A 16,610-nucleotide genomic window follows, 5' to 3' on the forward strand; every position below is an offset into this window, starting at 1 on the left:
TGGAAGAACCACTCCAACGACGATGGCACAGGCGCCAACCGATGTGCTGTCGGCCAGCCCGATGAGGCATACGAGGTCACGGTCTGCAACAAATTAGTTTAGATTTTTTTTTAAGTTTTAGTTGAGCGGACGAAATATCATCCGATTTATGTAGATTATATCGAATGTTGTTCGTTTGCATGAATTCTGTCATGTTTGCATGAATTATATCCGAATTTATTTGTATTGCGGGTGGAGGTTTGGGGCGGCGTTGGATGGCCTATTCCCGTATCATTGTCTGCGGACGTGTTCGTGAATAAAATAATATGTCCGTTTTGGGGGCGGTGTTTGAGATGTCCTAAGGGCAGAGATCATCCAACCAAAGTCATCAAATGTCCATTCCTAGCCATTTCTTCTTGTACCCGGACTACTCAAAAGAATCAAAGATAAAATAGCACAATTCTTAAGCAACTGGAAGATAAATATTTCAAAGCAAGAATAATTCAATTAAAATGTTACAATCAAAATGTAAATTTTTGAAATAAAATAGTTCAAGTTTGATTTCATATCAGTCGGGCACACATTCTAGTGCATATAAAACACCCAAAATGCTCAACCAGAACATTTTGCAGCGGCTCATGAGTTTCTCAATGTCGAATTTGATGGTGTGTCTGCATAAAATCCTCAAATGTCATCGGATTCTGCTCTAAAAGTTTGGATAGGTCACCCATATTTTGAAAATGCAGACGATGGTGAACCCCATCACCCTCATCCCATAATCATGTAGTGCATGTTCACACAATCTGTCATCACCTCCCACAATGTCTTTAGATCCCATAGTTTGGCAGGTCCGCGAATAACTGCAGAGCGGGCTTGGAGCACTTCAAATGCCCTCTCGACATCCTTTATAACATATTCTTGACTTTGGGCAAAGTGATATCTTTTTTTTATCCATTGATTCAGATATATGGTCTTAACTAAACAAAGATAGTACACAACCTTGCAAATAATGGACACCACTGCAACACGTTGATGTCATTGTAGACCCAGGCATGCCAAAGAAAGAGCGCTAAATCTAGATGTCATGGGATGCAACTGCTTCAGGAATGATGGTGGGCTTTTTGCAATGGCCTTGGTATTGCCCTTGTTCTGCATACCGCAGTTTTTTCATTCCCATCGCATGCAATTTAGGGATCCGAGCATACCTAGAAAACCCTCTTTCTTCTCCAATTGCCATGGGTTTTGCAGTGTCTGCAGGAGTTGGTTCTTTCAAGTACTTCGTCCAAACACCTTCACCACTACAGTATCAAATTTGACCATGGCTTCGAGATATGTGCTTTCAGACATCCAGAGGTACTCATCGCACAAATTTGTGACCATGCCATAGGAAAGCAACCTCACTGCAGCACACAAAACTCAATGATTCCTACTTCAGGGTGATATGATCATCACAGGCTCGGACACCACGGTAGATACGATCAAACACTTGTCGTCGCATTTGAAAATGAAGACGTAATAGGGCTTGAATAACACATCGGGGGCAAAACAGCTGCCGGCCAGCAACAGATGCCCCCGTGTGTTATTCCGGTTCAACAGCCGATGTCCTTTTGTTGAACCCTTGTAGTTGAGAACATGCTCAGACGCACGCATTGCCCCTGCAAGAACCGCTCTCATCATGGTTGTTTCCATGCTCATATTCCTCCTCATCCGACAAAGACGACTCAATGAACTCGATGTGGAAGTACTCCCCATCCAAATCCATCGTGTTTGATTCAAAGTAAACAACGAGCTTCAGAAAAATTGGCTATGGCATTTGATCAAACATTTGTCGGGCCTGGTGACCGCCATGGATGGCGTCGACAGATAGCGGGGATACCTGGGATGCGGCCAGATCTAAGGTGGGATGACAATGTAGGGGAAGGCGGGCAAAGCGCCTGGGTGAAGCGGTGGAGGTCCGGGAAGGCGTGGGCGGCGGTCGGGGTGATACAACAGAGGAGTCGGTCAACGACGGAGTAGATATAAAGCACAGTAAAGAGAGATGGAATGGGAAAAAGGTGCTTCGGATCGAAAAAGCATTGCGGGGCCGGGCTCCATAGAGCTCTTTTTTTAGCAAAAATACTATTTTCACATATTGAAAAAATCTGAAAAATAAGTATACATAGATGTATTTTTGTAGTATACACGTATAAAATGTCATGAATATTTATCTTTTTAGAAAGGAGGGAGTATATTAACTTTGTATTAATGACTCAACTTTATATTAACTTTAGTACAAAGTTGGATCATCTATTTTAGAACGGAGGGAGTATATGTTTGCACGTAATGTATACAAAAAAGATAAATGCACAAAATAGAATGGGCTTTATCTTTGTTGTTTTTGGGCTAGATATTTATCTTTTTTGTGTAGCATGCAAATAACCGAATCACCTGATGAAACTTTTTACATACTTGACGAACATGCATATGCATTTTTTGATATTTTTTGAAGCTTTTAATTTTATTTTACTTTTTGGCAAAACAGGCACAATGAAGCCGGGCATCTGCAACACCGTGCCCTCTTTGGATGAGGTATTTTAAGTGGACCAAGCGTGTCAGAGTTCGACATGAAGGAGATCCGAACATCTGCAACCCTCCGCTGTGTTTACTTCTGTTTTGTGGGATTTCAGACATGCTAATCTATCCAGACAAAATTGTGGACCGGCGTTGGACGGCAAAAGATGTGGGATTTCAAACATGCGGACCTATCCTGACAAAATTGTGGACCGGTGTTGGACGGCAAAAAATCAAAATTATGTACCGGTGTTCGATGCCAAAAAGATGTCCGAACAGTCCACTCCAAACACTGGCCAGAACAGCCACGCCATAGAAACGGGACGTCCTCACAAACCTTAAACAGCAACAGCTGCCGTGAAGCATTGCTTTTAGCTACAGATCATGATGTAGAATCTTTTCAATGTTCGTTCCATGCTAGTACCTGCCTAGATAGTCATCAGGATCATGAAAGGTTTATATGACTGCGTAATAGTGGCTCTAGAGAACAAAAACGTAACAAGACGGTGACACATTAAGATTCAAGAAACAGTTTCATCAGCACATAAAAATCCATGCACGGCATCCGAATAATCAAACAGTACAAATGTTAAAGAAAAAGAAAACATATCTTGTCTTAAGACCAACTACATACGCTAGAGTCATCCAGTCAAGAGAAATCCCGCTTCCGCAATTGTATCAGCAGCAAAAGAACACAAATGCCAAGGAAGAACAATACTCGGCCGCCTGGCCATTCAATAGTCATACCAAAACATTCAAGGAAACAAGCGGAGGCCCCCACCCCCCAACACTTCCAGCATTGTGGAACCAAGTGCTCACGCGTTATCAGCATAAGGGGACTCCTCACGCTGGGGTGGCTGTGCTGGGGACCTGCTATAGCTCCGTTCACGGGCAGGCGGTGGTGACTTGCTGATGCTTCTGGCACGAGGAGGCGGTGGTGACCTGCTGATGCTTCTGTCGCGAGGAGGCGGAGGTGACCTGCTGATGCTTCGCGCACGGGCAGGCGGCGGTGACCTGCTGATGCTTCGCCCACGGGCAGGCGGTGGAGACCTGCTGGTGCTTCGCGCACGGGCAGGCGGTGGAGACCTGCTGTAACTTCGCTTCCTGGGAGACCGATCCCGTGGGCTGTAGCTCCTGAATCAGGTAAAGATAAAAGCATTGAGCACACAGCTGCTAAAGTATTAGTAAGAGATCATACTACTACAGCAAGGCAATTGTCAGTAATTTGTTCCATCTGTTAATGTACAAATGGTTCTTCACATTTTATGTTTCTGACCTACGGACAAAGCCGATGAAATTGTAGCAGACAAAACGAAAAGGGAAACATTAGACCACTTTACCAACAGTCCAACACAGAAGTAAATGACATAGGACTTGGGTAAGTAAGAATCAGAAATTGAAGAATTGACTTCACATGTACTGAGAAATATTACTAGGTCAAAATTAGAACTTTCACAAACAATATCTCACAAGATATTCTTCCTTTGTTCTTCAAGCCTACTCCCTCCGTCCGGTGAAGAGTGTACATCTAGCTTCAAAATTTGTCCACAAAAGAGTGTACCCCTATCTTCCCAATGCACTTCAAAGTGGGAAAACATATCTCTCATCACACGGTACATGCACTTAGCTCATTGGGGGTTGGGTAATTAAAGAGGGGAGAGATGGTGGCTTGCACCTTTCCAATGCATTTTTTACTCAACTCCATAATTTGTCCTAAAATTTCTAGATGTACACTCTTTACCGGACGGAGGGAGTATATATTTATAATGACAGATAACACATGTCCATGCCTAAAACATAATTTACTTGTGAGCGGAGGGCATACCTTCTGCCATAGCTTGGGCTCCTGCGGTATCTTGGGCTACGGCTACGGCTGCGGTGCCTCGGGCTTCGGCTGCGGCGTCTTCCGCTACCCAGGCCCCCAGAACCAATCCGTAGGCGACATTCTCGTGCAAAGTGGCCACTTTCACCACACTCATAGCACTTCATATCAGAACCTCCAGAGCGTTCACGTTCTCGGCCACGGCCACTACCAGATTTTGTTGACAGCTCAACTCTCCACCCATTCTTGCCTATTAGCACAGCATAATCAGCACGATTGTCATAGTCACAAATTCATGAATGTTCAGACATACAGACGACTCCATAACAGCTAAAGCATAACAGAAGTCCAATCGCCAATAACAAAAATGTCTAATATGTTGCTGATCAAGTGGTCATCATACAATGATATTGGAACTTGCTCAAATCTAAGAGACCTTAAAATAAAAAGTAGAACTCACAAGTCTTAGCAGTTTCAAGTTCAAACTGAGTTGAACATGTTTCTAGTTCAAACTGAGTTGAACATTTTATGATTTATAAGGTAGCTGTTTACCAAGGTCATCCAAGTTTCTTTATTTTTAAGGAAATGCACATGATAATGCTTGCCAGTCCCAGTAAACAAAAGCAGTTATAGTGTACTGCAGCGTGATTATCTTAGCCATCCGCAGTCATGCTATAGCCAACATGTAAGTGTGCTTGCTGACTGGATAGGACATATTAATATACTCCCTCTGTCCCAAAATATAAGAACGTTTTTGACACTATGCTAGTGTAAAAACGTTCTTATATTTTGGGACGGAGGGAGTACATTGCTACAGGATTACAGATACTGATCAGTTATTAGTTCCTGGTCATGGTCGCAATTCATGGTTTTCAAGTACAGGGCTAATATATTTCTAGGTTTCAGTGCAAATACAGTTCTTTGTTTTGGCTTTTTCCTTTGATGGACAGGAGTTAATCTCTGAAAAGGCAACACAAAGGATTATACATCAGACCATTCAATATGAATCCCACCAGTACAGGCCTGAATTCACTAGCATCACCAGCCAAAAAATGAGCTAGCTAGGCCAAATAGACTACAAAAAATTTACTTGTCAGTTGTATGAGATTCTAGACAAGTGATTAGTGAACTTATCAGGACGAGGTTAAGGATCAATGGCCAACCACGAAATGATCCCCGTTAATATTTTCTCAACTAGACTCATGAATCTACTAACTTATGGAGATAGTGATACAGAATCAACATAAAAAAATATGATTATCATATTATTACCATCCAATTCACGAATTGCATCCTTTGCGTCCCTGGTCTCATCGAAGTCAATGAAAGCAAATCCTGGCGGCTTTCTAGCAACCCACACACTGCAACGAAAACAAGTCAAGTCAAAACCAATCGATCCCATTTCCGCACGCACAAAAACATATAGGAAGTAACCGGAACATCATTGTTACCGCAGTTGTTAACTTAAAATCAACCTAATCAACAGCAAGCCAGCAACTAATGAAAAAGCAGAAACAACATAACTCTTTGCCACGCAAATACAAGATCCACCAGATTGATACATTCAGAAATACAACAATAACTTAGGGGAAAAGATGAGACATATAACCCTTTAACCAGTAGACAAGAAGTTCAAAATAATGAGATACTCTTGACTGTTGAGTTCAAAAATGTACAACTGAGCCCTGCGGTAGTTCCCACATTAACTGTTGGTAGTTCTAAGTGAAAAGGCATCACTGGCAGTCCAACCTAACTATGCTGCATGTGCTTTAGAACTACTACGATGATACCATCATCTGCACCCACACATAACATCACTTAATGTTGCCTCTACATCTCTTATATCCATTTCTTACTTTTCTAACCTTCACTGTTTTCATATTTGCCTATTAACTTGTACCACATTATATCCCTTTAGCATATGGTAATCCAAAATAAGCTATAGAAGACCTGTACATGCATGGCCCGTTGAACTTAAATTAAAAAAAATCACAAAATGCAGTAACATAAACTGTTATTTATCAGGGAAATTTTACAATGTGAGCGAAGAAACAAACTAAAGGCAAAACAAGCGACCAAGCAATAATTATACATAAAAGCTTCTATTCCTCAAACAGAAAGCTGCATCATGTTCACCAAGAGATGGTCTCAACTCTGAATTTCACACGAATCATGCACTAAAATCAGGCTTAGCAAATAGCCAGCATACCAACATACTTGGCACGTATACTTTTAGCAGACGAGCTAGTCACCAGCTGAACATGAAATGTGAAACTACAACTTAGCATGTCTACAGGCAAGCAAGTAGTTATATCACACCAAACTCGTGAAAATAAGCAAGGGTATGCACCGTACTGCTAGCTTCAGAATTGTTAAACAAAGTCACAGGCATCTCACCTCTTGAGAACCCCAAACACGCGGAACTCGTCCTCGATCTCGCGTGCAGTGGCGCGCGGATCCAGATTCCCCACGTAGACGCGAGCCATGACCGCAGCAGCGGACCTGCAAGAGGAAGAACGAAAAAAAATTCTTCAAAAAATGCTGACGAATCCATCACGAAGCACCTGCTAATCTCCACCCACAAATGAAAGGAAAAACGCCCCAAAAAAATTCTCGCGTTTCGGGCACGGAATGAAGCGCAAAGGCGAGGCACGCGGGACCGGAAGCCGAAGATACGTGTGGGCGTACTTGCCTTCGCGGAAGCTCCTCCCTGGGGGGATTGGGGACTGGCGAATCGGATGGCGAGCGCTGAGGAGGCGAGGAGGGGAGCGGCTCTAGGGTTTAAGTTTGAGCCGCCGCGGGCGGAAGAGGGGGGGTGGAGGGTAGGGAGAAAAGGTGTTTTTAGGCGAAGGGTTGACGCCTCGGAACCAGGGGGCATTTACGGAATTCTCGTTTATTGGGTTGGGATGGGATGTGATTGGGGAAGACCGGAAGAGGACGACGGACGCTCATGAGTTGCCTCGTGATTTCTGCGGTGGCGGATGAGCTGCTGGTTGAAGATCGTCCGGGACAGTTCAAGGGAAGAAAAATCGTCTGGGGTCTTTTTTTTTGGCCAAAAGGGGTTTTTTTAGAAAACACCAGCCCATATATTGATTAAATTAAAATGCTGCTACAATTATTGAAATATATTGCCCGTCTCTCTTCATCAGTTCGTACTTCTGAATGAGTTGGTTGGAGCATGATTTTAATATGGTATTCCAACTAAGAGGTCTTGAGTTCATAACCATGCCAACGCATTATTAAATTGAAAATAAAAGATTATATGTACGTTGCAATGAATCGATTCATCAATTCCCGTCGTCTTGTCGTATTCTGTCGATAGATGTGTTCAACATATGGGATCGCCTTCGTTCCTTGTTGCTATCAAATCGCCGTCGGCCGCATCGCCGCCGGTGGCTGTTGGCTTGCTAGTTTCTTCGTGAAACTATGTGGATGATCTAGCGAGGGTTCTCCTCTCTTGACTTGTTGTCCCCTAACAAAGAAGGCTAGGGGTTGTTGTCCTTCGGTCGGCTAGGCGACCGAGAGTTTCTCTTTGACGTTCCTTGTCGTCTCGATGGCCCCTGTCTATTGGAGTCCGCTGGTCTTGATGATCTGACAAGGAGACTTCTCTATAGAGTTGTTGTCCCCTAGCAAGAATAGTTGGGGTTTGCCGTCCTCCAACGGCTCCTGTCGCCGAGAGTTTTTTCCTTCGGAGTTCCTTGTTGCATCGATTGTCAGCAATAATGAAAGTGCTTTCTTGGAATTGTCGCGACATGCTCTCAATGACGGCAATACATGAGCTATTGGATCTTCAAGGGCGGGTTAGAGCGAATGTGATATTTTCTCTGAATCTCACATAAACAAAGTTAAGGCAATTGCGTTGAGGATTAAGTTAGGGTTCGATTCCCTTCATGTTATTGAAAGTGACGGTCGCTCTTGTGGCCTCGTTTTGTTTTATAATAATGAGAAGGAATTGGTTTTGAACTATATGCCACCAAATTTTATTAATGTTCTACTTATGAAAGGGGACAAGCTAGATTGGCGGTTGACCGGGTTCTATGGAGAACCAGCTTGGGACCCGCGTCATTTGTCTTGGCACTATCTTCGAGAGCTTAAGGGAGATGTTGCAGGTCCATGCCTAGTAAGATGAGATTTCAATGAAATTCTAATGCCAAGTGATAAGAAAGGTGGGAATCCTCGACCACCTGTGTGCTTCAAGATTTTAGTGACTGAGTATTTGTATGTGGCCTCGACGGAGTTGAGTTTTGGGGAGATCATTTTACATGGAGACGTGGTGATATCCAGGAGAGACTGGATCAGACAGTAGGCAATGAGGGATGGTCAACAAAGTTTCCATTGTCGGCGGTTGTTCACGAGCACCATGTGCACTCTGATCATCAGCCACTGTTGTTGGAAACGGAGTATTATGATGGATCTCAGCTCAGAAATCGTCCTGCAAAAAGCTTGAGGCCCGTTGCTTACGTGAAGAAACATCGAACTAAATCGTTAATACGACGTGGGAAAAAACAAAGTTAGCTGGTCTGGGACCGTGTCCTTGGCTGATAGGACGAAGGCGGTACATGCAGATTTGCACCAGTGGGGCAAAGATGTCTTAAAATACCCGAAGAAGCAGGTGGGTAAATTGAAAACAGAACTTGAGAAACTTAGATGTAGGGTTTTGTCTCCTGATCACATTGTTAGGCAGAAGGAATTTCTTCTTCTGTTCAAGAAAATTATGGAGTAAGAGGAGATCTTCTGGCTTCAAATAGGCAAGGCAGAATGGTTGTTACATGGCGATAGAAACATGATTTTTTTTTCACAATGCGGCCACGTCAAGAAAGAAATGAAATTGTATAAAGAAGTTTCTTGATGACACAGGAGTTTGGCGTTAAGGTACGGCTAAAATTAGTGACCATATTATGTAGTACTTTCCCAATTTATTCATAGCTGAAGTTGATGTTCTTGATCTGGTTAAAAGAATAGCAACACAAGACATGAATAATGCTTTGCTAGCTCCTTAGTCGGTCGAAGAGGTCAAGAAGGCATTGTTCGATATTGGCGATCTGAAGGCCCTAGGACCGGTTGACTTGCACATAGTATTTTATAGGAGGTTTTGTCCCATGCTTGGAGAAGATCTTGTTGATGAAGTGTTGAAGGACGTCAATTCAGGTATAATCCCACCGGGGTGGAATGACACTGCTATAGTTTTGATCACGAAAGAAAAAATCTCCGGATAAAGTGACCCAGCTCTGGCCTATCAGTCTATGCAATGTTGTTTACACGGTAATCGCAAAGATACTAGTAGCAAGGCTAGAATTTTTTTTACCAGGCATTATTAGCCCAATGCAGAGTGTTTTTGTTCATGGGCGTCTTATCACATACAATGTCTTGGTAGCTTATGAAAGTTTTCATGCGATAAAGAACAAGAGAAATGGCCATAATGGGTGGTGTGCGGTGAAGCTGGACATGCATAAGGCCTATGACCGAGTTGAATGGCCGTTTCTGGAAGGTATTCTGCTGAAATTGGGATTCCGTGAAGAGTGGGATAAACTGGTTATGCAATGTGTTAGTACAATGGAATATCATTTACGTCTTTTAAACCGTCTAGAGGCTTGAGACAAGGCGGCCATTGTCGTCTTATTTGTTTTTGTTGTGTACTGAAGGATTGACTGCTTTGCTGAATAAAGCTGAGGAAGAAGGAAACCTTGAGGGAGTGAAGGTGTGTAGGGAAGCACTGACCATTACTGGCGGGTGTGTCCAGGGCGTTACATAGGGGCCCTGCTTTGCCCTACGCCCCCTTTCCATGTATGCATGAACGGGAAGGAAAGAGGGGGTGAGAGAAGGAAGTGGGAGTCCTAATCCACACTTTCCTTTCCCTTTCCCCCTTTTCTTCTCCTCCTCCTATTGCCTTATATGGCGCACCAGCCCCTTGTGGGCTGGTGTGTTCCTTCACAAGTCCCATATGGCCCATAGGATTGTCGGGGATACCCGAAACACCTTCCGGTGACCCGATAAGTACCCGATACCCTCCGGAACACTTCCGGTGTCCGAATACCATCGTCCTATATATCAATCTTTACCTCTCGACCATTTCGAGACTCCTCGGCATGTCCGTGATCTCATCCGGGACTCCAAACAACATTCAGTCACCAAATCACAAAACTCAGATAATACTATATCGTCATCGAACGTTAAGCGTGCGGACCCTACGGGTTCGAGAACTATGTAGACATGACCGAGACACTTCTCCGGTCAATAACCAATAGCGGCACCTGGATGCTCATATTGGCTCCTACATATTCAACGAATATCTTTATCGGTCGAACTGTTATGACAACATACGTTATTCCCTTTGTCTATCGGTATGTTACTTGCCCGAGATTCGATCATCGGTATCTACATACCTAGTTCAATCTCGTTACCGGCAAGTCTCTTTACCCGTTTCGTAATACATTGATAATCCCCAAGTGCAGGGAATCACCGTAGCAATTTCCAAAGGTGGAAGTGATAAGTATGGAGTGTCGAACCCACAAGGAGCTAAAGGTAAGATCAATATTCTCTCAAGCCCTATCTGCCACTGATATGTCTACGTACACCGAACGTTTGCTTCCAACTAGCAATGAGAAATAAAACTATGTTATGGGTATGAAGTGGATAACTTTGCATGATATCAGAGAGCTAAAACATGAAAGTAGGTGATGTTATCATAAAGTTAGAATATATTACTAAATATTATAAATAGCGAGTGTGAAATAATGGTGGATCGGTGTGCGGAATTGTCCTAGGCAATTGTTAACATGACCGATAGTCGTCATTGCAATTTCATATGAGGGAGAGGCATAAGATAACATACTTTCTCTTCTTGGATCATATGCACTTATCATTGGAACTCTAGCAAGCATCCGCAACTACTAAAGATCATTAAGGTAAAACCCAACCATAGCATTAAAGCATCAAGTCCTCTTTATCCCATACGCAACAACCCCCTTACTCGGGTTTGTGTTTCAGTCACTCACGCAACCCATTATAAGTGAATCATAAACGTATTGCAACACCCTATACCGGGAATCCCTCACGCTTGCGTGACACAGAGGGCACCATAGGACAACACCAAAATAAAACATACAACTCGTACCAATCTAGATCATCAATCAACCCAAAGACAAAAGATATCTACTCAAAACATCATAGGATGGCAACACATCATTGGATCATAATATGTGGCATAAAGCACCATGTTCAAGTAGGGATTACAGCGGGGTGCGGGAGAGTGGACCGCGTAAAAGAGATGATGATGGTGATGTTGATGTTGATGAAGATGATCACCGCGACGATGATTCCCCTCTCGATGGCACTCCGGTGCCACCAAGAGAGAGGAGGAGAGGTTCTCCCCATTGTGCTTCCTCCTCCATGGCCTCCCCCTAGATGGGGAGAGGTTCCCCCTCTGGTCATCGGCCTTCATGACAATAATGGTGAAGGAAATATGCCCTAGAGGCAATAATAAAGTTATTATTTATTTCCTTATTTCATGATAAATGTTTATTATTCAAGCTAGAATTGTATTAACCGGAAACATGATACATGTGTGAATACATAGACAAATAGAGTGTCACTAGTATGCCTCTACTTGACTAGCTCGTTAATCAAAAGATGGTTATGTTTCCTAGCCATAGACAAAGAATTGTTATTTGATTAACGGGATCACATCATTAGGAGAATGATATGATTGACTTGACCCATTCCGTTAGCTTAGCACTTGATCGTTTAGTATGTTGCTATTACTTTCTTCATGATTTATACAAGTTCCTGTGACTATGAGATTATGCAACTCCCGTTTACCGGAGGAACACTTTGTGTGCTACCAAATGTCACAACATAACTGGGTGATTATAAAGGTGCTCTACTGGTGTCTCCGAAGGTACTTGTTGGGTTGGCGTATTTCGAGATTAGGATTTGTCACTCCGATCGTCGGAGAGGTGTCTCTGGGCCCACTCGGTAATGCACATCACTATAAGCCTTGCAAGCATTACAACTAATGTGTTAGTTGCAGGATGATGTATTACGGAATGAGTAAAGAGACTTGCCGGTAACGATATTGAACTAGGTATTGAGATACCGACGATCGAATCTCGGGAAAGTAACATACCGATGACAAAGGGAACAACGTATGTTGTTATGCGGTTTAACCGATAAAGATCTTCGTAGAATATGTGGGAGCCAATATGAGCATCCAGGTTCCGCTATTGGTTATTTGCCGGAGACATGTCTCGGTCATGTCTACATAGTTCTCGAACCCGTAGGGTCCGCACGCTTAAAGTTCGATGACGGTTATACTATGAGTTTATGTGTTTTGATGTACTGAAGGTAGTTCAGAGTCCCGGATGTGATCATGGACATGACTAGGAGTCTCGAAATGGTCGAGACGTAAACATCGATATATTGGACGACTATGTTCGGACACCGGAATGGTTTCGGGGAGTTTCGGGCATATACCGGAGTACCGGGGGGTTACCGAAACCCCCCGGGGAGACTAATGGGCCTATTGGGCCCTAGTGGAGAAGAGAAGGGGCGGCCAAGGGCAGCCGCGCGCCCCCTCCCCCCCAGTCCGAATTGGACAAGGAGGGGGGCGGCGCCCCCCTTTCCTTTCCCCCTCTCTCCTTCCCTCTCCTCTCCTACTCCCACATGGAAGGGGGGGTCCTACTCCCGGTGGGAGTAGGACTCCTCATGGGGCGCGCCTAGGGTGGCCGACCCCCTCCCCCTCCTCCACTCCTTTATATACGGGGAGGGAGGCACCCCTTGGAGACACAATAATTGATCTCTTAGCCGTGTGCGGCGCCCCCCTCCACCATAATCCACCTCGATAATATCGTAGCGGTGCTTAGGCGAAGCCCTGCGTCGGTAGAACATCATCATCGTCACCACGCCGTCATGCTGACGAAACTCTCCCTCAAAGATCAGCTGGATTGGAGTTCGAGGGACGTCATCGAGTTGAACGTGTGCAGAACTCGGAGGTGCGGTGCGTTAGGTACTTGATCGGTCGGATCGTGAAGACGCACGACTACATCAACCGCGTTGTGCTAACGCTTCCGCTTTTGGTCTACGAGGCTACGTGGACACACTCTCCCCTCTTGTTGTTATGCATAACCATGATCTTGCGTGTGCGTAGGAATTTTTTTGAAATTACTACGTTCCCCAACAATGGCATCAGAGCCTGGTTTTATGCATTGATGTTATATGCACGAGTAGAACACAAGTGAGTTGTGGGCGATACAAGTCATACTGCCTACCAGCATGTCACACTTTGGTTCGGTGGTATTGTTGGATGAAGCGGCCCGGACCGACATTACGCGTACGCTTACGCGAGACTGGTTCTACCGACGTGCTTTGCACACAGGTGGCTGGCGGGTGTCAGTTTCTCCAACTTTAGTTGAACCGAGTGTGGCTACGCTCGGTCCTTGAGAAGGTTAAAACAACACTAACTTGACGAACTATCGTTGTGGTTTTGATGCGTAGGTAAGATCAGTTCTTGCTCAGCCCGTAGCAGCCACGTAAAACTTGCAACAACAAAGTAGAGGACGTCTAACTTGTTTTTGCAGGGCATGTTGTGATGTGATATGGTCAAGACATGATGCTATATTTTATTGTATGAGATGATCATGTTTTGTAACCGAGTTATCGGCAACTGGGAGGAGACATATGGTTGTCGCTTTATTGTATGCAATGCAATTGCCCTATAATGCTTTTACTTTATCACTAAGCGGTAGCGATAGTCGTAGAAGCAATAGTTGGCGAGACGGCAACGATGCTACGATGGAGATCAAAGGTGTCACGCCGGTGACGATGGTGATCATGACGGTGCTTCAGAGATGGAGATCAAAGGCACAAGATGATGATGACCATATCATATCACTTATATTGATTGCATGTGATGTTTATCTTTTATGCATCTTATTTTGCTTTGATTGACGGTAGCATTATAAGATGATCTCTAGCTAAATTTCAAGATAAAAGTGTTCTCCCTGAGTATGCACCGTTGCCAAAGTTCGTCGTGCCCAGACACCACGTGATGATCGGGTGTGATAAGCTCTACGTCCATCTACAATGGGTGCAAGTCAGTTTTGCACATGTAGAATACTCAGGTTAAACTTGACGAGCCTAGCATATGCAGATATGGCCTCGGAACACTGAGACCGAAAGGTCAAGCGTGAATCATATAGTAGATATGATCAACATAGTGATGTTCACCATTGAAAACTGCTCCATTTCACGTGATGATCGGTTATGGTTTAGTTGATTTGGATCACGTGATCACTTAGATGATTAGAGGGATGTCTATATAATTGGGAGTTCTTAAGTAATATGATTAATTGAACTTAAATTTATCATGAACTTAGTACCTGATAGTATTTTGCATGTCTATGTTTGTTGTAGATAGATGGCTCGTGCCGTTGTTCCGTTTATTTTGATATGTTCCTAGAGAAAAACTAAGTTGAAAGATATTAGTAGCAATGATGCGGATTGGATCCGTGATCTGAGGATTATCCTCATTGCTGCACAGAAGAATTATGTCCTTGATGCACCGCTAGGTGACAGACCGATTGCAGGAGCAGATGCAGATGTTATGAACGTTTGGCGAGTTCGATATGATGACTACTTTATAGTTTAGTGCACCATGCTTTACGGCTTAGAATCGGGGCTTCATGGACGTTTTGAACGCCACGAAGCATATGAGATGTTCCAAGAGTTGAAATTAGTATTTCAGACTCATGCCCATGTCGAAAGGTATGAGACCTTTAACAAGCACTTTGCCTACAAGATGGAGGAGAATAGCTTAGCTAGTGAGCATGTGCTCAGAATGTTTGAGTACTACAATCACTTGAATCAAGTGGGAGTTAATCTTCCAGATAAGATAGTGATTGACAGAGTTCTCTAGTCACTATCACCAAGTTACTGGAACTTCGTGATGAACTATAATATGCAAGGGATAACGGAAACGATTCCCAAGCTCTTCGTGATGCTGAAATCGACGAAGGTAGAAATCAAGAAAAGCATCAAGTGTTGATGGTTGACAAGACCACTAGTTTCAAGAAAAGGGCAAAGGGAAGATGGGGAACTTCAAGAAGAACGACAAGCAAGTTGCTTCTCAAGTGAAGAAGCCCAAGTCTAGACCTAAGCCTGAGACTAAGTGCTTCTACTGCAAAAGGGACTGGTCACTGGAAGCAGAACTGCCCCAAGTATTTGGCGGATAAGAAGGATGGCGAAGTGAACAAAGGTATATTTGATATACATGTTATTGATTGTGTACTTTACTAGTGTTTATAGCAACCCCTTAGTATTTGATACTAGTTCAGTTGTTGAGATTAGTAACTCGAAACGGGAGTTGTAGAATGAACAGAGACTAGTTAAGGGTGAAGTGACGATGTGTGTTGGAAGTGGTTTCAAGATTGATATGATCATCATCGCACACTCCCTATACTTTCGGGATTAGTGTTGAACCTAAATAAATGTTATTTGGTGTTTGCGTTAAGCATGAATATGATTTGATCATGTTTATTGCAATATGGTTATTCATTTAAAGTCAGAGAATAATTGTTGTTCTGTTTACATGAATAAAACCTTCAATGGTCGTACACCCAAGGTGAATGGTTTATTGAATCTCGATCACAGTGATACACATATTCATAATATTGAAGCCAAAGGATGCAAAGTTAATAATGATAGTGCAACTTATTTGCGGCACCGCGTTTAGGTCATATTGGTGTAAAGCGCATGAAGAAAATCCATGTTGATAGGCTTTTGGAATCACTTGATTATGAATCAGTTGATGCTTGCGAACCATGCCTCATGGGCAAGATGACTAAGACTCCGTTCTTCGGAACAATGGAGCGAGCAACGGACTTGTTGGAAATAATACATATTGATGTATGCAGTCCGATGAGTGTTGAGGCTCGCGGCATGTATCATTATTTTTTGACCTTCACAGATGATTTGAGTAAGATATGGGTATATCTTCTTGATGAAACATAAATCTGAAACATTTGAAAAGTTCAAATAATTTCAGAGTGAAGTGGAAAATCATTGTAACAAGAAAATAAAGTTTCTATGATCTGATCGTGGAGGAGAATATTTGAGTTACGAGTTTGGTCTTCATTTGAAACAATGCAGAATAGTTTCGCAACTCACGCCACCTGGAACACCACAGCGTAATGGTGTGTCCGAACATCGTAACCGTACTTTATTAGATATGGTGCAATCTATGATGTCTCTTACCGATTTACCA

At 43.4% G+C, this 16,610-nt stretch overlaps 1 protein-coding gene across 2 annotated transcripts; it reads right to left on the bottom strand.

The window, feature by feature from the left end:
• Positions 1–3,049: 3,049 nt before the first annotated feature.
• Positions 3,050–7,222, bottom strand: LOC125513276 (serine/arginine-rich splicing factor RSZ23). Of its 2 annotated transcripts, none has more exons than XM_048678346.1 (5): positions 7,044–7,222; positions 6,749–6,853; positions 5,624–5,712; positions 4,355–4,601; positions 3,050–3,663 (listed from the first exon to the last, which is right to left on the bottom strand). In XM_048678346.1, exons 2-5 carry the CDS (start codon positions 6,835–6,837, stop codon positions 3,345–3,347), a joined length of 744 nt encoding a protein of 247 aa, XP_048534303.1. In that variant the 5' UTR covers positions 6,838–6,853; positions 7,044–7,222; the 3' UTR covers positions 3,050–3,344. The 2 variants fall into 2 exon arrangements, with proteins under 2 accessions (XP_048534303.1, XP_048534304.1); XM_048678347.2 differs by having other exon boundaries at positions 7,040–7,210.
• Positions 7,223–16,610: the final 9,388 nt, after the last annotated feature.

The sequence above is a fragment of the Triticum urartu genome, chromosome 6A, assembly GCF_056163025.1.
Source record: "Triticum urartu cultivar PI428250 chromosome 6A, HENAU_Tu73, whole genome shotgun sequence".
NCBI lineage: Eukaryota > Viridiplantae > Streptophyta > Magnoliopsida > Poales > Poaceae > Triticum > Triticum urartu.